The sequence below is a fragment of the Anolis sagrei genome, chromosome 4 (assembly GCF_037176765.1).
Source record: "Anolis sagrei isolate rAnoSag1 chromosome 4, rAnoSag1.mat, whole genome shotgun sequence".
In the NCBI taxonomy this organism is placed as follows: Eukaryota; Metazoa; Chordata; class Lepidosauria; order Squamata; family Dactyloidae; genus Anolis; species Anolis sagrei.
In genome coordinates this window covers 116,012,968-116,035,881 of record NC_090024.1, presented here as the reverse complement: position 1 = coordinate 116,035,881, position 22,914 = coordinate 116,012,968, and the positions used below count along the sequence as shown (strand labels likewise).

The following is a 22,914-nucleotide window of genomic DNA, read 5'->3' as shown; positions in this document are numbered from 1 at the left end:
CTATGCCCGATGATTGTGCCATCACCACACAAGCAGGGAGCTTTGAAATGGTTGAACAGAAGCTCTCCAAAGTTTTAGGTGCTCTTACTGCCTGTTACAGGGAAACCCAGCTGATTCTTAATCCATCTAAAACACAGATGTGTGCTTTTCATCTTAACAGACAAGCATCTTGAACTCTGAGGATTACCTGGGAAGGGATCCCACTGGAGCATTGCAGCACGCCAAAATACTGTGCTCTAATACGTGTCAAAAAGATCTTAGAGTCCTCGTGGGCAGTAAGTTAAACATGAGCCAACAATGTCATGTGGCAGCAAAAAAAGCCAATGGGATTTTGGCCTGCATCAATAGGAGCATAGTGTCTAGATCTAGGGAAGTAATGCTACCCCTCTATTCCGCCTTGGTCAGACCACACCTGGAATATTGTGTCCAATTCTGGGCACCACAATTTAAGAGAGATATTGACAAGCTGGAATGTGTCCAGAGGAGGGCAACTAAAATGATCAAGGGTCTGGAGAACAAGCCCTATGAGGAGTGGCTTAAGGAGCTGGGCATGTTTAGACTGAAGAAGAGAAGGCTGAGAGGAGATATGATAGCCATGTATAAATATGTGAGAGGAAGCCACAGGGAGGAGGGAGCAAGCTTGTTTTCTGCTTCCTTGGAGACTAGGACGCGGAACAATGGCTTCAAACTACAAGAGAGGAGATTCCATCTGAACATGAGGAAGAACTTCCTGACTGTGCGAGCCGTTCAGCAATAAAACTCTCTGCCCCGGAGTGTGGTGGAGGCTCCTTTTTTGGAAGCTTTTAAACAGAGGCTGGATGGCCATCTGTCAGGGGTGATTTGAATGCAATATTCCTGCTTCTTGGCAGGGGGTTGGACTGGAAGGTCCATGAGGTCTCTTCCAACTCTATGATTCTATGGTATAACAACTACTTTCAAATTAAGTACTACACAATTAAAAAGGAAATAACACTTTCAAACCAGGAACATATTTCCCCCCAATTTTGTTACATAGTGTTAGTGGATGATTTTGGGGAATAGGATTACAAATGGTACCATTTGTAGTTATTAGCATCTACTTTTTGTGTTGTGTATAAGTTGACCTCATGTACTGTATCACTCAAGGGCAGGCATAGGGGCTAAAATTTTCATATGACCTGTGGATAGGTCAAGGGTTCAATATAGAAGCATGTTATGGTAGAGATACGAGTGGTGGATGTTCCCTACTGTGGAGATTGACACTTCTTTTACAGGGGACTATGCCCAAAAGGACAGTTTATACTACCTAAGCATTTCCTCCTGTAACAGAAATGCTACACATCCCACATACATACACACATACACACTGCTTCTTGCCTGATTTAAAGAACCTGCTATGGGAAAAATGAAAATTTCCAGGCATGCCATGCTAGCTCAAAGGTGCAGTTCAGTAGATCATATGCTACCATCTAAATTACCTAGCCTGACAATTTCAACTTTTTTATTATTTAAAGAACCTGCTATGGGAAAAGTGCATGTATGTGTGTGTACTCAGCATTTCATTTACAGAAGTGTGTGTGTCAAGGAAGATTGTTGTTTTTATGACTGGGGGTTCTGCTCCTGCAAGACACCCCTCCCCAACTCTCTGCTCCTTGGCAGGAATTTTAAGGAGTCTTGCTGAAGCATAGAAAATGTATGCATAAATGGAATCGGTGCTTCTATGACTGGAGGCTATGTTCGGGTGGACTTTTTTCAGAGTAGTTTTAATGTATAGACCAGTGCTTCTTAAACTTTTCCACTTGCTTCCCCTTTCCATCTTAGAATTTTTTTTCAAGACCTCTTTCTGTCTGAGAAATTTTTACATGATCCTGGGTATGTAGGTATCTAAAATCGGTATAAAAACCACACCAATAGACAGACTTTTTTCTTTTAATATTTATCTGTTGTTAGGTAATTCCATGCTTATGTTGCTGTTACTGTTATTTTTTGTTCATGTTGTGACTCTGTATGTTTTTGATGTTGTTGCTTGGATACCGCCCTGAGTCCCCCCGGGGAAATAGAGCGGTATATAAATAAAGAATTATTATTATTATTATTATTATTATTATTATTATTATTAATCAGTATTTGAAAGGCTTGCTAAACAGGCTGATTCTCCTTTTTGTGATGTAGAGCTGAAATAATTTATGTGGAGCACACTATAAACTGTTACCAACATTTTTGTGACCCCAGGATTGAGCTAAGTAGACCCACAGTTTAAGAAGCAGTGGTATAGGCCAGGTATAAGTCAATGCAAAATTTTAGGGTTAATTTTTTGGCATAATTTCTTTGACACTCACACACCCATATATGATATATTGATACAATGGGAAAATAGTGAGTTCCATGTCATTTTCGCAGTCTCTCACTGTGTCCTAGACTATTAGGGCTGGGTAACAACGGAAAAATTGCTATTAGGGCTGGGTAACAACGGAAAAATTTGTTTCTAAACTCCTTTCGTTTTTAGGGGGTCCATTGCGTTTCGTTTTTTAAAAGAATTCCGAATTTTTCTTTAAATTTTTTTCGTTATTTACGAAATTTCGTAAATTTCGAATTGATTTGTTAATGGCGGACGCGATTGCGCAATATGCTAAAAAAACCCTCCAAATGTGACAGGGGGAACTTCTGAAGCTTCCCTCTCCCTCTGTTGTTGACTGTTGGTGTGATAATTTATTTTTTATCACTGATAAAACAAACAACAACTATAAAACTTGCACCAGACATACGGAAACAATTTCGAAACAATTTCGAAACAATTACGAAATAAATTGAAAAATTCGTTTCGATTTTTAGTTGCTCCTGCATGGCTCAATATCAGTTCGTAAGTTAATTTAAATACGAATCAATAACGAATTACGAAATTAACGAACGAAACCGCCCAGCCCTAATTGCTATACAAGTTGAGGATCCCTTATCCAAAATGCTTGGGACCACAATTGTTTTGGATTTGGAATTTTAATATTTTTTTGGGAATATCTGTATAACAAGGTATCTTGGTCATGGGACCTAAGCCTAAACACAAATGCATTGATGTTGTGTATACACATACACTATAGATAATTTTATACAATATTTTACCAGTTTTGTGTATGCAACAAAGCTTGTGTACATTGAACCAAAAGGAAATGTATCACTATCTCAGTCACCCATGTGGGCAATTTTTCAGTGTTTCAGATTTGGAATTCTAGATCAGGGGTTTGTTGTTGTTGTTCATTCGTTCATTTGCTTCCGACTCTTCGTGACTTCATGGACCAGTCCACGCCAGAGCTCCCTGTCGGTCGTCACCACCCACAGGTCCTTCAAGGTCAATCCAGTCACTTCAAGGATACCTTCCATCCTTGCCCTTGGTCGGCCCCTCTTCCTTTTTCCTTCCATTTTCCCCAGCATCATACTCTTCTCTAAGCTTTCCTTTCTTCTCATGATGTGGCCAAAGTACAGGGTTAGTCAAAATGCATAGGCCAATAAGCCATTCAATTGAATGGCTTATTGGCCTATGCATTTTGACTAACCCTGTACTTCATCTTGGCCTCTACTATTCTTCCCTCCAATGAGCAGTCAGGCTTTATTTCTTGAAGTATGGACTGGTTGGATCTTCTCGCTGTCCAAGGCACTCTCAGAACTTTCCTTCAGCACCACTGATCAGGGGTACTCAACCTGTATTAGTATAATCAGAAGTTTTAAAGAATCTTAGGGTAACATAAGCATACTTATTACATTTTAACTTAATTTTATGTTAAACAAGCTTAGAATTGTTATGTTAGAGTAGATATTAAAATGCAATAATTATACTTTAACCTTAAACAGTACTGCATGTGTGTTAACAGGAAGAAGTACATTAAATCACTCATATAATGTTTTCCTGATGTTCTTGGGTATATTAAAGTGGTTATTTTCATTAAAAGCACTTTAATTAATTGGACTTCAGTTTCACATTGAGGACTTCAAATGGTTTGTATGTTATATTCTTTTAATATAAAAAGTACTAGCAGAGTAAAATGTGATAATGCAAACTAAATGAGGCATGAAATTTGTTCTGCCGAACATAATCTAACAGTTTTAGTGCCAGGTCCTGTATTTTTGTAGTAGGCTGCCGTCCGGAGAAAATCTGTTAGGAAGAATCTTCAGACAGCTGAACCAGAAATTCTGTTGGAAAGGAATGTTCTTCTCTTTGTCAACTCAGTGCAAGATTGAATCAGATCTGTAGATGAATTCATCCTTTTCATTTGATCAACTGGTTTAAACTGAGATTTTATTTAAGCAAATAAGATTTATAAAACTTTTGTGTGGTTAATAATAACTAAACCTGAAGGCATTACAAGTCAATTTTCTTTTCAAATTTCGGTCTGATACATTGTTTTGGAATGGTTGACTCCAGGAGATGTTGATTTTTGTGGATAAAGATGAAACATGTCCTTATTGCAACTTGGCCTTTACAGTCATAGTACCCAATCAATTGCTAGTTATTGACCACCTACTGTAATTACTCCAGTAATGGTACAGAACTAATGGTTTAGAACTTATTGATTGTCCATGCTCCCAATAAATATTTCTTCAAAGAAATAACATATACTTTTAAATGCCCGGAATAGATTAGATTTGTATCAATGATGAACACACACTCAGACAGTAGAAGGAACTATGATATCATTTTATTAAAATTGTGTAAAATAACTGATTGTCGGGTCCCAATGTGAATATACTTCTTTAATTAAATCTTAGTGTACCAAGCAAAAGGGCCTATTAATGTGCCTGCCTTCTGAATTCTAAATTAATGCACAATGTACAGGTTTTTATGTGACTTACACAATTAGCTACAGTTGCTATGACCAAGCAACAAAACATGTTGTTGTTGTTCATTCGTTCAGTCGTCTCCTACTCTTCGTGACCTCATGGACCAGCCCACGCCAGAGCTCCCTGTCGGCCATTACCACCCCCAGGTCCTTCAAGGTCAGTCCAGTCACTTCAAGGATGCCATCCATCCATCTTGCCCTTGGTCGGCCCCTCTTCCTTTTACCTTCCACCTTCCCCAGCATAATTGTCTTCTCCAGGCTTTGCTGTCTCCTCATGATGTGGCCAAAGTACTTCAACTTCGTCTCTAGTATCCTTCCCTCCAATGAGCAGTCGGGCTTTATTTCCTGGAGGATGGACTGGTTGGGTCTTCTCGCAGTCCAAGGCACTCTCAGCACTTTCCTTCAGCACCACAGCTCAAAAGCATCTATCTTCTTTCGCTCAGCCTTCCCTAAGGTCCAGGTCTCACATCCGTAGTTACTACAGGGAATACCATGGCTTTGACTAGGCGGATCTTTGTTGCCAGTGTGATGTCTCTACTCTTCACTATTTTATTGAGACTGGACATTACTCTCCTCCCAAGAAGTAAGCGTCTTCTGATTTCCTGGCCACAGTCTGCATCTGCAGTAATCTTTGCACCTAGAAATACAAAGTCTGTCACGGCCTCCACATTTTCTCCCTCTATTTTCCAGTTGTCAATCATTCTTGTTGCCATAATCTTGGTTTTTTTGACGTTTAGCTGCAACCCAGCTTTTGCACTTTCTTCTTTCACCTTGATTAGAAGGCTCCTCAGCTCCTCCTTGCATAGTTTTGTATAATAAAAATGAGTCACCAAAGTGTTCTTCTTTTTTCTGTGTAAATTGGACATTCCAGCATAAACAGACATGAGACTGGAATGTATTGACATGATTTCTAGACCTTAAACATGGACTCTTCTGGGGTTATTATTTGTTGTCTTGATATTTACATAAAAGGGACAGCTGGATCCCAGAATTTGATTTATCCCACATGACTATTTGTCAGATTTAGCAAAACTCAAATAGTATTACCAGTACTCCTTAAGGCTGAATAGTTAGAGTCTGACTCCGTTAAATTAAATTCTGGCAGTCAGTATACCCAATACTGATCTAAATGGACCCATCTGACCTGGTGTAGGACAGCATTCTATATTCCTATGGCATATTTAATTGGGATTAAAATTGGCAGTGTACTGCACCCGACAGTTAGCATTGAGAGCATTGTGCCAGTATACTTGTAATAGTTTGTCTCTTCATCTTATTTATTTCCTTATAATACTGTCTCCTCACCTTATTTATTGAATTATAATACTGTCTTTACTTGAAGGAAAAATGTGGAATCAATCATATACAATATACTCAAACACTGTTAACGTTAGCTACAATGCCTCTCAAGATTGCCTTTCATCCATGCCTTACTTAGCTTTTAATAGACTCAGGAATAGAACTATGGCCTTAATCCAGTTGTTATTCCCTATTATAGTTGAACTATTGAATCAGTAAGATTTTGAGCATTGTTGAATTACTTTTTATTAATGATTCATTGAGTCCACTGTAGCCGAGATTAGCAATTGGATTAAGTCCAGTGTATTATAGGATTCTATCATACTGATTACTAGCTGTATTAAATTATGGATTAAGGAATCCTGGCTCATCTTCCCCCTTTCCCTTGGGATGATATCATTGTCATATATGAAGAGCTAGGATCACAGGGTGTTACACAGGGCCTCTAAACTCTAAGGCCATTGAATAGGGAGTGTCCAGTTTGGTGGCTTAGCTTTTGAAAGCACTGTGCAGAACTAATTGTTTTATGTTAGCTGATATGTCTTAGCCATCTGTTGTAATATATATGTGTATTACTACCGATCAGTACCTCATTCTAGGTCTAATTGTCTGGAGCAGATGCTTCTTTCTTGCATGTAAAATACCCATGCATAACAGATGGATATTTGTAGTGCCTGTGTGATGTTCCTACAATAATGCATTCAACTGAACAAATAGCAACTTCTCAGCCTACAGGCAGTAGAGCACATGTTGGCTTGCCAAATACTTATCATTTCATTCAGAGCTTGAGTTTCTTCAGTCAGAAACATTATATGAGTAGACTAGTCTGAATGACCAAATCTGGGTCTAATAAGCCAGGATGTGTATGAGTTTTGTCTATCTGCACACCTGTTTTGTTCAGGTAAGCAGGCAGGCCATAAAGATTAATATAACTTCAGATCTTTGTTGCATCTGAACCAAGAAATGTTGATAATATATTTTCAAACAATCAACAACAACAATAATTTTATTGATTAGCCAGTTGGCCTTATCAAAAACAGACAGTGCAAATACAACATACAACATACGTCTGGTCCTGTTAAAATAGAATACAAATATATAGGAATTTGTCAACTTAAAACCAGTGTAGCTAAGCCGTAGATATATTATTATTATTATTATTATTATTATTATTATTATTATTGAGAGCTGCTTTGAGTCCAACTCTGGGAGAAAAACAGCATAAAGATTAAGTAAGGACAAAACATCATTTTTACATCAATGGTTTGTTGATAACTATTATTATTATTATTATTATTATTATTATCTTTATTTATTCCCCACTAACATCTCCCGAAGGACTTGGTGCAGCTTACAACAGGCCAAGGTCCTCAATAAAACCACAGCTTAACAAATTAAACAATAAAACTCAAAAAGCAAAACAATAAACATTAAAGCAATAACAATAAACATTAAAGCAATAACACCATGACGCATTTAAAACTAAAGCTGGGCCAAATGTAATGAATAAAATTTAAAAGTGCTGGACATGACAGGTGAAATGTAAAGGTTTTTAGAGGAAGGTGCGATGTGCAGACAATCTTAAATCTCTAATAAAGTGCATTTGGGACATGATGCTAGGAGTTTCCTGTTCTGGAAAGGCACACTGGAACAGCCAGGTCTTCAAGTTCTTCCTAAAGACTGCCAACGTTGGGGCTTGTCTGATGTCTTTGGGGAGAGAGTTCCAGAGTCGGGGGGCTACCACAGAGAAGGTCCTGTCCCTCATCCCCACCAAACGCGCTTGTTGATGATATATGCATCAACTATCCTCATCTCCCCTACACTGCACCCCAATCTGATCTATGCACTCTGATCTCTTTTAGCAGCTTTAAACAAATGAAGGGCAACTTTTGTTGTCAGAATGGGGTTGTAACCAGCCAACAAAAATGAGGTTTTAGCCGCTGTATCCCAGCTTATTTTATTGCAAATAAAAGGCCATAATTTTTTTCCTTTCTTTTTCATATAGATTGCAGTGTGTAGTTATAATCAGAAGCTGTTTATTGAAGCAACATTTGTTCTAAAATAAGTTATAGGGAGCATATCATTCCCTTGTTAAAATAACTTCACTGATTGCTGGTATATTTCCAGGCACAATTCAGAATGGGTCCAGACTATCTGAAGGACCATATCTACCAATGTGAACCTGCCAGGACACTAAGATCTTTAGGGAGAAGCTTTCCCTTTGTCTTACCACCATTATAGGTTTGGTGAGGGCACAAGGGAGCTTTCTTAGTGACTGCTCTAATGATCTTCCACAAGAGACTAGGCCTCTCTGCTGTCCTTTGCTGGAAGACAAAGGTATTTTTATTCAAGCAAGCTTTTAATGTATGATGATAGTGGTGCTGCTGCTTTTGCTGCAGATGATGATGATGATGATGATGTTACCTGCATCTTCTCACAGCTCAAAGAAAGTTAGTTAGAGAATGGATAAAACAAAGGATCATAAAAATACGTATTTTAAAAATACAGATTAAAGCGCAAATACTAATAAGCATAAAATAAAATTTTAGATAGTCTTTTTATTGGGAATGTTTTTACTGACCCTTTTAGCATTTGAACGTTTTTAATTAATTTGATATGTGTTATGAAACCATTTTCATTTCTTTTAAATCGTATTGTAAATGTTTATAATTTAATAGTTTTGAGAGCTGCTTTGAGTCCAACTCTGGGAGAAAAACAGCATAAAGATTAAGTAAGGGCAAAACATCATTTTTACATCAATGGTTTGTTGACAATAATAATAATAATAATAATTATTATTATTATTATTATTATTACTATTATAATATTATTATTAACTTTATTTGTACCCCACTAACATTTCCCAAAGGACTCAGTGCGGCTTACAAAGGCCAAGGCCCTCAATAAAACAACAGCATAACAAATACAACAATAAAACTCAAAAAGCAAACCAGTAAACCTTAAAGCAATAACAGTAAAATAATAAAACAATAACATCATGACACATTTAAAACTAAGGGCCGGGCCAAATGTAATGAATAAAATTAAAAGTGCTGGGCATGACAGGAGAAATGTAAGGATTTTAGGGTAGGTGCGATGTGCAGACAATCTTAAATCTCTAATAAAGCGCGTTTGGGACATGATGCTGGGAGTTTCCTATTCTGGAAAGGCACACTGGAACAGCCAGGTCTTCAAGCTCCTCCTAAAGACTGCCAACGTTGGGGCTTGTCTGATGTCCTTGGGGGGAGTGTTCCAGAGTCGGGGGGCTACCACAGAGAAGGCCCTGTCCCTCGTCCCCACCAAACGTGCTTGCGACGCAGGTAGGATCGTGAGCAGGGTCTCTCCAGATGAACGGAGGGATCGTGTGGGTTCATATACGGAGATGCGGTCACGCAGGTAGGCGGGTCCCAAACCGTTTAGGGCTTTGTAGGTGAGCACCTGGACCTTGAATTGGGACCAGAAAATGAATGGCAGCCAACTATGGCTGATTTCAGCTCTCTGGGTTGTATTATTTCCTGTGAGAAAGGAGTCAAGGATTGACAGTACATGAAAGCTGTATATGTTTTTTTTAAGCCAGGAAGTCATCTTCCAGACACCGCTTACAAATATTAAAGGTATAAATCATCTTTCTCAACTATACACATTTTTGTTATATATTTTTGTATGAGGATATACATATAGGAATGTGCATGGAAAAGTGAATGAAAAAAATTAAAAATGTTCCCCAAAGTGATGATTCACTTTGTATTGCTTCTGAACTAGTAAGGAGGCATATGTTTTCACCAAGGTTGAAATACTGTCAGTAGACTCCCTATTTGATGTATACAGATCAGAGACACTAGCTGTGCAATTGAGCCAGGGATATTTTTGAGAAAGAACTCCTTTTTTCTTTCCTAAACACATCTTCCTTCCCCAATTAATCTTTACGTTTTCTTCCCTTAATGAAGGAACTGTGTCATTGCTTGACCTTCCTTTACAAGCTGCTTTAATGGATACCAAAAAGAACCATTCGTTTTCTTTTCTGAAAAACCAGCTCTCTGTAATGAAGAAATAATTCTAGTCAATACTAGGAAAAGCCCTCTCATTCCTTCTGCATTGATCTTCATGATCATATTGATAGATATTTCTTTCGAAATGAAAACAGCTGAAAATTTCCAGGCACGTCATCCTAACTAAAGGTGCAGTTCAGTAGACCGTATGCTACCATCTCAATTATGTAGCTTGACAATTTCAGCAGGCCTGTAGCCAGGGGGCAATTTTAGGGCTTCAACCCCCCCCCCCCCGAAAATTTTCAGGTTAAAAAAAAAAGCTGGTTTATTCATGAATTTTAACTGGTTAACCAAATCCCCATGCTAAGTCTATGAGACACAAAAAATTAAAAGTCCATCCAGAACTGCAAGCACTATCTCAAGCAAATATTGACAATTTATTCACACTGTCATTACTTGCAGCAATAGCTGATGTAGCAAAGCAACCAAGTTGGGGGGGGGGGGGGGGTGTTGAATGCTCTCATTAAGGAGGCCAGACTTGGTGGAGGTGTTTGACAGGAGCGGAGTTGCAGGCTATTGAAGGCTGCTCTGCCCCCTGCTGTGCTCTATGCTTCAGCGTGAGCTAGGAGGCAGGTTTCAACCCCCCCCCCCCCCCGAAATTTTCAACCCTCCCCGAAATTTTCAACCCTCCCCAATTTTTTTTCTGGCTATGGCCCTGAATTTCAGCTACAGTAGACGCTCACTTATCCAAGTTAAATGGGCCATCAGAACGTTGGATAAGCTAAAATGTTGGATAATATGGAGGGATTAAGGAAAAACCTATTGTAGTCAAATTACGTTATGATTTTACAGATTAAGCACCAAAACATCATGTTTTACAACAAACTGCCAGAAAAAGCAGTTCAATACATAGTAATGTTATGTAGTTATTACCGTATTTACAAATTTAGCACCAAAACTTTGCAATGTATTGAAAACATTGACTACAGCAAGCTGGTGGAGTTGTGGGGTTGGAGGGGGGGGGGGTTATTGTATCATTTGGGAGTTGTAGTTGCTGGGATTTATAGTTAACCTACAATCAATGAGCATTCTGAACTCCACCAATGATGGAATTGAACCAAACAGGGTACACAGAACTATACGTAAACACACATATACACAAATACAGGGTTAGTCAAAATGAATAGGCCAATAAGAAAATTAATTTTAGACGAATGTATGTTTATTGTAACCAAACTACAGCTACGTATCGACAGATAAATTATCAAAGTTTTGTCTCACCTTCAGAGATGTTCGATATGGGCGCGCCGTGTGACACGGCAGACGTCCAAGCGATAGTCCAGTTCATTCCACATCCGTTGCAGCACATCCGACGTAATGGCATAACACAAAACGCCTTCTCTTTGCCTGATTCCGCCATTTTGAAAACAGCGACTCCTAGCGACGCCTAGCGGCATTAGCGTACATGTGTGTTGCTCAAAAAAAACTTTGATAGTTTATCTGTCGCTACGTAGCTGTGGTTTGGTTACAGTAAACATACATTCGGGTACAATTAATTTTCTTATTGGCCTATTCATTTTGACTAACCCTGTATATACACACACAACACAGTCTGTATAAATAAAAATCTAATGTTCGTTTGTGGGATTAACATAACTCAAAAACCACTGGACAAATTGCCGCCAAATTTGGCCACAAAACCAACCCAAGGAGTGACCATCACTCAAAAAAATTGATTTTGTCACTTGGGAGTTGTAGTTGCTGGGATTTATAGTTCACCTGCAATCAAAGAGCATTCTGAACTCCGCCAACAATGGGATTGAACCAAACTTGGCACACAGGACGCCCATGACCAACAGAAAATTTTGGAAGGATTTAGTGGGCATTGATCTTGTGTTTAGGAGTTGGAGTTCACCTATATCCAGAGAGCACTGTAGATTCAAACAATGATGGATCTGGACCAAACTTCACACGGATACTCAATATACCCAAATGTGAACACTGGTGGAGTTTGGGGAAAATAGATCTTGACATTTGGGAGTTGTAGTTGCTCGGATTTATAGTTCACCTACAACCAAAGAGCATTTGGACCCCTACCAATTATAGAATTGGGCCAAACTTCCCACACAGAACCCCCATTACCAACAGAAAATACTGTATTTTCTGATGTCTTTCACGACCCCTCTCACATCCCTTCACTTCCCCCCAGGGGTCTTGACCCCCAGGTTGAGAAACGCTGCTCTACTGTATTTAGGTTTTCTAGTCTTTATAAACCTGCTGATACAATCCTGTATTTCCAGACAAAGTAGATCCTTGTCCAAAGCCTTTAACAGTTTGAGTGTAAATTATAGTTCTGTTCAGAACAACCCAGATACCTCATATTTGAAGGCAAATTTCCTCAGCAGAAACGTGTTGCATCAAGGAATGTGGAGTCTATTCCTTGATGCAACAGAACTCCATTCTGGAGTTTCAGACTAATTTAGGACAAATGTGGTTCACAAACGCAGTTGAGTTTTCTTGCATACCCAGTTGAGAATAAATTGCACTTTACTAGCCTCTGTAAGAAAGGTTTGGAAGCCCTGTTGTCTCCATTTCCAAAATAACTTTTTCAGATGTATTCTTCATGATACCAAGCATACTATGGAAGATAAAGGCAACAGAGTGTTCTTAGTACCTGTCAGCCAGATAATGTTGTGTTAGTTAGAAATGTAACGTATGCATCTCTATGTGTTTTATTGTTTGTGTGAAAAATTCTTCTTTCTGAACATGTGTTCACAGAAATCTACCGAAAGGTTAAGTAAGTGGTAATGTGGAACAAATGGGACTAACTAAAGAAGCCCCCGGTGGCGCAGTGGGTTAAAGCACTGAGCTGCTGAGCTTGTTGACCAAAAGGTTGCAGGTTCGATTCCGGGGAGCGGCGTGAGCTTCCACTGTCAGGCCTAGCTTCTGCCAACCTAGCAGTTCGAAAACATGCAAATGTGGTACCGCTCCGGCGGGAAGGTAACGGCGCTCCATGCAGTCATGCTGGCCACATGACCTTGGAGGTGTCTACGGACAACACTGGCTCTTCGGCTTAGAAATGGAGATGAGCACCACACTCCAGAGTCAGACATGACTGGACATAATGTCAGGGGACTACCTTTACCTTTACCTAAAGAAGTTGAGTCATGTCCATGTGACAGAATGACAAGTTTAGCATCATTTCCTTTTGTCCCTGGGCATGATGGGAAACCAGTGTGTGTATTTAAAGAGTGGACAACATGTGCTTGTCCCTTCTCTTCTTCTCTCTCATTATTATTATTATTATTATTATTATTGTAAAGACAACAAGATGAGTCCACAGCAGACAAGATCACTCTGCTGGCTGTTGAATTGGATATAATAATAATAATAATAATAATAATAACAACAACAACAACAACAACAACACTTTATTTGTACCCCGCTACCATCTCCCGAGGGACTCGATGTGGTTTACATGAGGCTGAGCCCACAACACAACAGTAAACAATAACAGCAATAATACAAAAACAATACATAAACTCATAAGCAAAAAACAATAACAAGAACACGATGCATTTAAAAACCTATGGCTGGATCAGATGTAATAATTAAAATTTTAAAAAATAATGCTGGGCATAAACAGGTAACATGTAATTGGGATAGAGGTTTTGGAGAGGGAAGAAATGTGCAGACAATCTAAAGTGCATTTAAGGACATCTTGCAGGGAGTTTCCTTATTCTGGGAAGGCACACTGAAACAACCACGTTTTCAGGCTCCTCCTAAAGACTGCCAGAGTTGGGGCTTGCCTAATGTCCCTGGGGAGTGAGTTCCAGAGTCGAGGGGCCACCACTGAGAAGGCCCTCTCCCTCGTCTCCACCAATCGCGCTTGCGATGGTGGTGGGAGCGTGAGCAGGCCCTCTCCAGATGATCGAAGAGATCGTGTGGGTTTGTACACAGAGATGTGGTCACGCAGGTAGGGTCCCAAACCGTTTAGGGCTTTGTAGGTAAGCACCTGCACCTTGAATTGGGACCGGTAAATGAATGGCAGCCAATGGAGCTCCTTAAACAGGAAGATTGACCACTCCCTGTAAGGAGCTCCAGTTAGTAACCTGGCCGCCGCTTGTTGAACCAGTTGGAATTTTCGGGCCGTTTTCAAGGGTAGCCCCACGTAGAGTGCATTACAGTAATCCAATCTGGAGGTGACTAAGGCATGGACCACCCTGGCCAGATCCGCCTTCACCATGTTGCCTTCATGAAGGATGACCTATTGCCATGTTAACTTCTAAGATGGACATGCTCATGCCATGTTCGTGAGTATCCTGATGCAGACTGTTAATAGACTGTAAAAATGCAACAAGCCGAAATAAAGCCTTCAAACTATTTTTGGATGACACTGAAAGTTCCAGTGTTTCATTAAGAGATAAGGTTCAGTAGCTGCAGCATATTTTTCTCTGCTAATTGCTGACTTGCTGATAAAGGACTCTGCTGATGTTTGGCTGTGATGATCTGCTTGCCTTGAACATTTCATCCATGTGCATCATTAAGGCTGCAGTAATTAGAAGATATAAATTACGTGCCTACCTGGCGGGGTTGTTGTGATTGTTGATCCGAACCCACGATGACAGTGCCCCACCAGGTTGAAGAGGCTATGGGTTTTGGAACTAGTCCAGCTGACTCGATTTGAACAACATACTGAGCCTATGCTATTTCCTGGGTTTTTATTCCAGGACCCCCCGTGGAACAAATCTGTGGATGTTCAAGTCCTGTTATATACAATGGTGTCCCTTACATAAATAGCAAAATCAAGGGTGGCTGTTTAGATTTTTAAAATTTGGGACTGGTGTATTTGGGATTGGCTGTGGCTGTCTGGATGAGGACGAACAAGCTGAAGATTAATCCCAACAAGACAGAGGTCCTCCTGGTCGATCGTAAACCAGACCGGGGTATAGGGTGGCAACCTGTGCTGGACGGGGTTGCACTCCCCCTGAAGTCACAGGTCCGCAGTTTGGGGGTCCTCCTGGATTATTCACTTACGTTTGAGGCTCAGGCGTCGGTGGTGGCCGGGAGGGCTTTTGCACAACTGTGACCATACCTCGGGAAGGTGGATCTGGCCAAGGTGGTCCATGCCTTAGTCAACATGCATTTCTTAGACTGGTTGCTTGCTTGCTAGCTGAGGTTTCTGTTGTAGCCCTGAGAAGCTTAATACAGAAGAGTAATCTATATAAATACGAATATCTTGTTCACTTGGAGTTTCTTCAAGTGAAGCGCACGAGTTGCATTAGGAGTTTCTTTTAATCCCTCTGCTTTTTCTGCTCCATTGGCAAAAGATTGTGGAAGAAACCAAAGCAGGATGCTCAGTTTTTACAGATGTACCACATGGGTTACTCTAGTGTAGTTTCAAATCCTTTTTTTCTGGCCCAGTGAACAGAATTGAATGTGGCATGCAAGGTGAAATAAGTAAGAAAGCAGCTTAAATTGGTCCTTTGTGAACAGGTATACTTAGTATGTATCTGTTTTTTAATGCTTTAATGTTTCCATAATGAATAGGAGAGAGCCATTTTGTATTGCAAATTTTTTATGGGGAGTACATGCCGTGGAATGCTTCCATTATTACTTAAAATTATCTGTAATGGAAGACATCTGTTGTGTACATATGCCATTCAGCATGAAGTGCATCTTGAGGGTTGATACAGATTGGTTAAATATGTGCATTTTTAAAAGCTTTATATTCTTCTTTTAAATAGCATAATATACTTTAGTTACGCTTTATCAATGCTAATAAGCTTAAATAAAGTGGAGTTAGATATTGTTGAACTGCAACGCCTGGCCTGTTTACCACTGGTTCCAATTAATACAATTTCCAGGGATCTGCGATCCAGTAAATTCTGGAGCCTGCTGTTAGTCATTTTTCTCAGGCATACATGCCTTCTCAGTGGCCAATTTTTGGTGGTATCTGGCTGCCACATGAGAAAAGAAGCTGTGTGTGTGGGTCCGCCTCCCACCTGCCCCCCCTGGTTAGTCTTGGCAGAGCCAATCAGAAGAAGAAAGCAGATCAAGTGACCTTTTTCTAAAGCTGGTGTGTGTGTGTGCGTGTGTGTATCTATATAAATAAAAATGTAATGTTCGTTTGTGGGATTAACATAACTCGAAAACCACTGGACGAATTGACACCAAATTTGGACACAATACACCTATCAGGCCAACAAGTGTCCATCACTCCTCAACACACACATACTGCCTTGGTCCTTTCACTATTGGCTGTGGAACAGACTTAAAAACCCAAAAAATACACCATATATACATATACACATACACTCATATACATACACACACACACACACACACACACACATATATGCACAAACACACACAAATATACACACATACATATAGATACACACACGTATACATATCCACATCTTCTTTGGCGATCCCTCGTAGTCCTAGGATTATGGTCCTCCAAGGTCAATGTTCTGTCGGTGGGTCCGTAGGTGACTGTGGAGGCCAATTCTTGATCTGCATCTTCTCCCGCACTGAGGGCATTGGTTTCCAGGTGGAAGGCAGTCCCAGTCGAGGTTGGCTTGACGCCCCTTCCTCTTGGCACGTTTCTCTCTTTTGCCTCCATTCCTGCCTTTTCAAACTCCACAGCACTGCTGGTCATAGCTGACCTCCAACTGGAGCTCTCAAGGGCCAGGGTTTACATACATACATATGTACACACAAATATGCATATAGACAAGCACATGCATTTACACAATATGCATGTACACATATAAACACACTAATACACAAATATATACATACATACACACACACACACACATATATATATATATATGCAAGCACACAAATATACACACACAAAGCACATATACACAGACATATATACACACACAAAGCACATATACACCTGGGGACCCCAGGTTGAGAACCACTGCTCTATTGGTTTTGTTAAGACATTGAGCAGGGTTCAGTATTACTAATGAATCCTATTTTGGACAACAGAAAGAAACATTTTTCCCCCTGTAGAATGAAATGCTTTTTGAGAGGATATATGTTTACACACATGGGTCACTGCAAACATCACACCTGACTTTAATCCACTTGCATAAATTGACAAAAAACATATTCCCTCAACTGTTGGGTATTGGGGCTGGAAATGCAGAGAAGAGAGATTCTGAAGGAATACACAAAAGTGCGGCATTTGAAGCAGAGCACACAGGCAATTGGAAATATATTAAAGGTTATGTTTATCCTTTTGTTCTGTGCAAATGTGCTAGAAAATGACTAAACATGTGAATTGTGAGGTGCAGATGGAAGGAGAAGGGATTGGCAGTAAAATATCTGTGACTTGGACAGAAGCATGACTGATCATTCTTAATGTGTCTTCTAGCTATACTTCTGATGCATATTCTGACTTCAGAGGATATATGTATGTCTCTATCTATCTAGTATAATACACACACATGGTTATCCCTTCACATTTGTGATTCTGACTTGTGAAAAATTTGATTATTCATCGATTTGTTTAAAATATTCCCTCTAGGAATATCTAGATCCTCCAATGTGATTCTGTGGCAACTTTCCAGTGAGTCATGTTAGAGAACCCAGATATTCCTAGGGAGATATTATCTCAGGGAAAAAAATCTTTATTTGTAGTTTTTCATTTTCCTGGAGGTTCCATGCCCCTAACCCCAGCACATGTGGAGAGCTGACTGTATGTATATGCAAGTGTGTGTATATTCGCATAGTATACTTGTGTCATGTAGTCACTTTTGAAGCAGTATATGCCACTGATAATACAATATTAAAATTAATCTCTCTTTTTTTTCTAGAACTTTGCCAAGAACATATTTGCAATCCTTCAGTCAGTCAAAGCTAGAGAAGAGGGCCGTGCACCTGAACAAAGACCAGCACCGAATACAGCACCGGTGGTAAGACTAATTCCTAACATTCCTCAACTCTGAATAAACTGACCTGATTAGAAGAGGGGAGAAAAAAAGAAAGGAAAAACCCAAAGGTTTTTTTAAAAATATATATACCGTATATTCCGGCATATAAGACGACTGGGTGTATAAGACGACCCCCAACATTTCCAGTTAAAATATAGAGTTAAGACAACTCCCATGCATAAGACTACACCCGCGTATAAGACGACCCCTTAATTTTGAGAAGATTTTCTTGAGTTAAAAAGTAGTCTTATACGCCAGAATACACTGTATATTAGGTGTATTTCCAGTATTGGTTATTCTATTTACCGTATATACTTGAGTATATACCTTGGACTGCGAGAAGATCCAACCAGTCCATCCTCCAGGAAATAAAGCCCGACTGCTCATTGGAGGGAAGGATACTAGAGACAAAGTTGGCCACATCATGAGGAGACAGGAAAGCCCAGAGAAGACAATTATGCTGGGGAAAGTGGAAGGCAAAAGGAAGAGGGGCCGACCAAGGGCAAGATGGATGGATGGCATCCCTGAAGTGACTGGACTGACCTTGAAGGAGCTGGGGGTGGTGACGGCCGACAGGGAGCTCTGGCGTGGGCTGGTCCATGAGGTCACGAAGAGTCGGAGACAACTGAACGAATGAACAACAACAACTTGAGTATAAGCCAACCTGAGTATAAGCTGAGGCACCCAATTTTACCACAAAAAACTGGGAGAACGTATTGATGCGAGTATAAGGCTAGGGTGGGAAATGCAGCAGCTCCTTGTAAATTTCAAAATAAAAATAGATACCAATAAAATTATATTAATTGAGACATCAGTAGATCAAATGTTTTTGAATATTTACCGTATTTCAAAGAAAAACTGTAAACTAGCCTGAGAGCAGCAGGGCTACTTAAAATTGTCCAGAGCGTCCTGGGTATTTAATTGTCCATGGTGAAATGAGATGAGATCAAATGTCTCTATAAAACAGGCACTGCAGAAGCACATTCTCCATTGTTCCTATGTGACCTGAGTCACAGGGACATAGCCTTTCAGAGTATGGGGTCTTCTGGTCATGACCTTCTGGTATGGCAGAAGGAAGCGCATGGCATTGTGCCAAGGTGAAGGCTCGCCGATAGCTGACCACCTCCAACACAGTAAGATATTCCATAGGGGAGGTACAGACCCTACTGTCTGCATTGGTAATAAAGGATGGGGCGTTAGATAGAGCTGTTTGGTGCTCAGTGTCTGTTATTCATTGTTTGATCTGGGATTTGGCTTGGTCATATCCCATGCTGATTAATAGTTCTGGGGATAGACCCAGAAATGCAGTTTTGCCTACTATCTTCCTTTGCCAACTGGATTAAAAGTTGTCCTTCATAATGAGAGGTGCAAGGCCCGAAGGAGAGAGGGATAGTCTGAGCCAGTAATTCAATATTACCACCCACACCCTGTTCTCAACTGTCAAGGAACCAGTCTCCAGGTGTAGGGTGGCATTGGAGACACACCTTGGTACCTGGAGAGTTGATCTTAAAATTTTGGATTGAACAGTTTCCAGTGGGGTGAAGTCAGAAAAGGTACCAATCTGGAAACCATAAAGGAGTTGTGCCATAGATTTGACTTTGAAAAGTTTGATGCTGCGGGTATAAAGTTTCCCCCTTTTGACTTCAGGTATTTTAGTATGACAGATGGACTCCTTTGTGCATTCTCAGCCACATAAACTCCATGTGCTTTTCTGTTGCTGGAAGACTGGAGGACTACCCCAAGATATTTGAATCATGGGACCTGCTCAATTTTATTTCCATCCACACTCCAGTGGTGACGCTTAGGTCTTTTGGCAAACACCATGATTTTTGTTTCTGGTAGTTAAGTTGTAACTGATCCTCCCTTCAATATAGAGCCAATCCTTTCAATGCTCTTTTGAGGCTTATTGGTGTTTTTGAAATCATAGCTGCATCATCAGCATAAAATAGGGTGGAGATATGTCTCCCCAAGAGTTTTGGAGGGTGAAAGTCCATGATGTGCAATTGGTCCACCATAGAGTTGATGTATAGGTGAATAATGATGGGGCTAAGATGCAGCCTTGTTTGACTCCTTTATCTGTTCTAACTGTGTTAGTGGGCATTGCATCTTATTTTGAGAGATGTCCCTTCATGGAGTTGATGGATAAGATGGAGAAGCCATCTGTCGATTGAGCTGCCTTCTAATTTTTCCCATAGCTTAGTCCTAGAGATGGAGTCAAAGGCAGCCTTAAAGTCTATAAAGGCCACATACAGAGATGCAGAGCTGATGATGGTATATTTTTCTATCAGATGCTGGAACACTAGACAATGGTCTACCGTAGACCGTCCTTTCATAAATCCAGCTTGTTCGTCAAATAATATACTTTCTTGGTCCACCAAATCCTGCAGTTTCCTTTTTAGATGTCTTACATAAATTTTACTGATAGTGTTAAGAAGGCTGATAGGCCTGTAATTTGCTGGATCGTCTTTTTTCTGTTTTTAATATATGGAGACGATGATTGCCGCCACCCCCCCCCCCCCCCCCAGTCCTTGGGAATTTGACCGTAGTTGTCAGTGCAGGTGAAAAGTGATGCTCAAATAGGGCCCCAAAATTCTAGGTTATTCTTGATGGCTTCCGAGGGAATGAGATCTTCTCCTGAGGCCTCCCCTTGCTGTAATTGGTTGACAAGGCTCTTGAACTCTGTCAAAGTGACAGCAGGCCATGTCAGGAGATTTTCCGAATCTAGGATGGAATGGGCATTCCCACCAGAATGATCCTTATATATATCCCGAAAATATGCTTCCCAGAACCCTGGGGAGATATGGTTTTCCATGGGGGGACGGACATAGTTAACTGTACATAATTAACTGTACAGAAGGTAGCTGGGTCCTTAGTTTGAACAGCTTGTATGAGCCACATCCAACTGTTTTTCAAGTCTTCAAATCAACTTAAGTTCAAATAACAAGTCTGCTTAGAGTAACATTTTTGTTATACAAACTGCCTTGATATAGGAACAAACTTGATTGAGAATTCGTTGTACAATGAAGTTATCATCTTGATAGTATAATGGCTTTCTAACAGAGCAGACCATAAGTGCCTACCAATCTGGATGGCATTCTGCTTGTGACTTTGCTGGAGCTAATCCCCTACCTATTGGATCTCCATTGCTTCTTTTTCATTTCACCATGTCATTTGCCTGCTTATTAAGCCCAAAATAAGAACCAAGAGCAGACAGTTGTTCCAAAATATCCATGGTACTTGGCTTTGGCTCAAATTCTCCCCCACCTCCTTAGAATTCACGATCTTCATTTTTCCCCCAGAATCTGATGCATTTTCCCCTTTGTATTTATGTGTAATAGCAAGACTTCCACCACTGCGGTAAACACTTTAACACTGAAGTGAATGGGCTTTTTAAAGATAGACAATTCTGAATTATTGAAACAAACTGTGAATAAACTGCTTATGCAGGATTGATAAATGGGAATTTAGTGCCCCATTAGGTTGACAGCATTAAAATATATTTAGGAGGAGAAGCTTCTTTTTCCATCCAAGTTTGTACTTAATCTGTATTCCTCAATTCAAAATATACTTAACAATAAATCACTCAGTCTTGTCAGAAACTGTATACATATTTAAACCATAACATCATTTAAACCAATGTTTCATTGGATGTCTGATGTGAAAGAACTATAGGCGTTTTCTTCCCTAAAATACCAAGGACCAGTACCATGTTTATGTCCATTGACTACAATTGTTTGTTTCTTTCCTGAAAAATATATGTGGATTGGTACTGGTCCAAAGACCATCACTCTGAGAAAACTTGACATAAGCTATGAGTGGACTATGCTAACAGGTAGCTGATGGGGTTCTCTTCTTTTTCTCAGACCATATTGGTTACTAGAATGGTTTGGGGAAAACACATGATTTAGTTCTAAGTGCCTCTAAGCCAGTGGTTCTCAACCTGGGGTCCCCAGATGTTTTTGGCCTTCAACTCCCAGAAATCCTAACAGCTGGTAAACTGGCTGGGATTTCCGGGAGTTGTAGGCCAAAAACATCTGGGGACCCCAGGTTGAGAACCACTGCTCTAAGCACTCAACACACTTCAGGCAGTTGCAGGTGATAGAGATCCCAAAGGTTGGTTGAAGCCCTTTGTTTCTCAAGAACACAAAAGACAGATATTGGAGCACTGGGTACATATGCTCTTTGTCTGGAGCATGTAGGTACTAATCATATTTTCTTCTCATCTTTGGCGCTGGGAAGAAGTGGAAATTGTCATTTAACTACCCAGATAATCTGTGATCACTTCTCTCACATCAAGTGAGGAGGAAAGTGAGTTGCTCAATATTTTTGCAAGGACATAGGAATCTGCTTGATCAGACCTGCACAACTTGTGGCCCTCCAGCTGTTTTGACCTCCAACTCCCAGAATTCTTGGCCATTGGACAAGCTGGCTAGGGATTCTGGGAGTTGAAGGCCAAAACAGATGGAGGGCCATAGGTTGTGCAGTCTTGTCCTTCACTGTTAAGTTGACTTACTGAAGCCTAGATAGCATGATAGGTTCAGAATAGGGAATTAATGGTTTTAAATGAAGTGTATATTATCAGTACTTCAGTAGTTTCACATACACTTCTCTCCAAAACCTAAATGCCATTGGAAAAAACTGACAAATAAAGGCAATCCACAAAAGTCAATTTTATTTTATTTTCAGGATCCCACCTTAAGGAACAAGCAGCCTATTCCAGCTGCATACAACAGATACGATCAAGAAAGGTTTAAAGGGAAAGAAGGTAAGTGTTATTTTCTTTTTATTTGTGTTCTTTTTGTCCAGTCTCAAATTGTAAGATCTCTGAGAGACTTACAGTAAAAGCAGCTGAATAATTTACAG

At 40.1% G+C, this 22,914-nt stretch overlaps 1 protein-coding gene across 1 annotated transcript in view; it reads left to right on the top strand.

Moving 5' to 3' along the window:
* CDC73 (cell division cycle 73) overlaps nucleotides 1–22,914 on the top strand; it is a 164,717-nt gene that overhangs the window by 25,019 nt on the left and 116,784 nt on the right. The window contains exons 8-9 of the mRNA XM_060774537.2: nucleotides 17,935–18,033; nucleotides 22,738–22,816. Coding sequence (XP_060630520.1) covers nucleotides 17,935–18,033; nucleotides 22,738–22,816 — 178 coding nt within the window. The remainder of the gene's footprint in view (nucleotides 1–17,934; nucleotides 18,034–22,737; nucleotides 22,817–22,914) is intronic.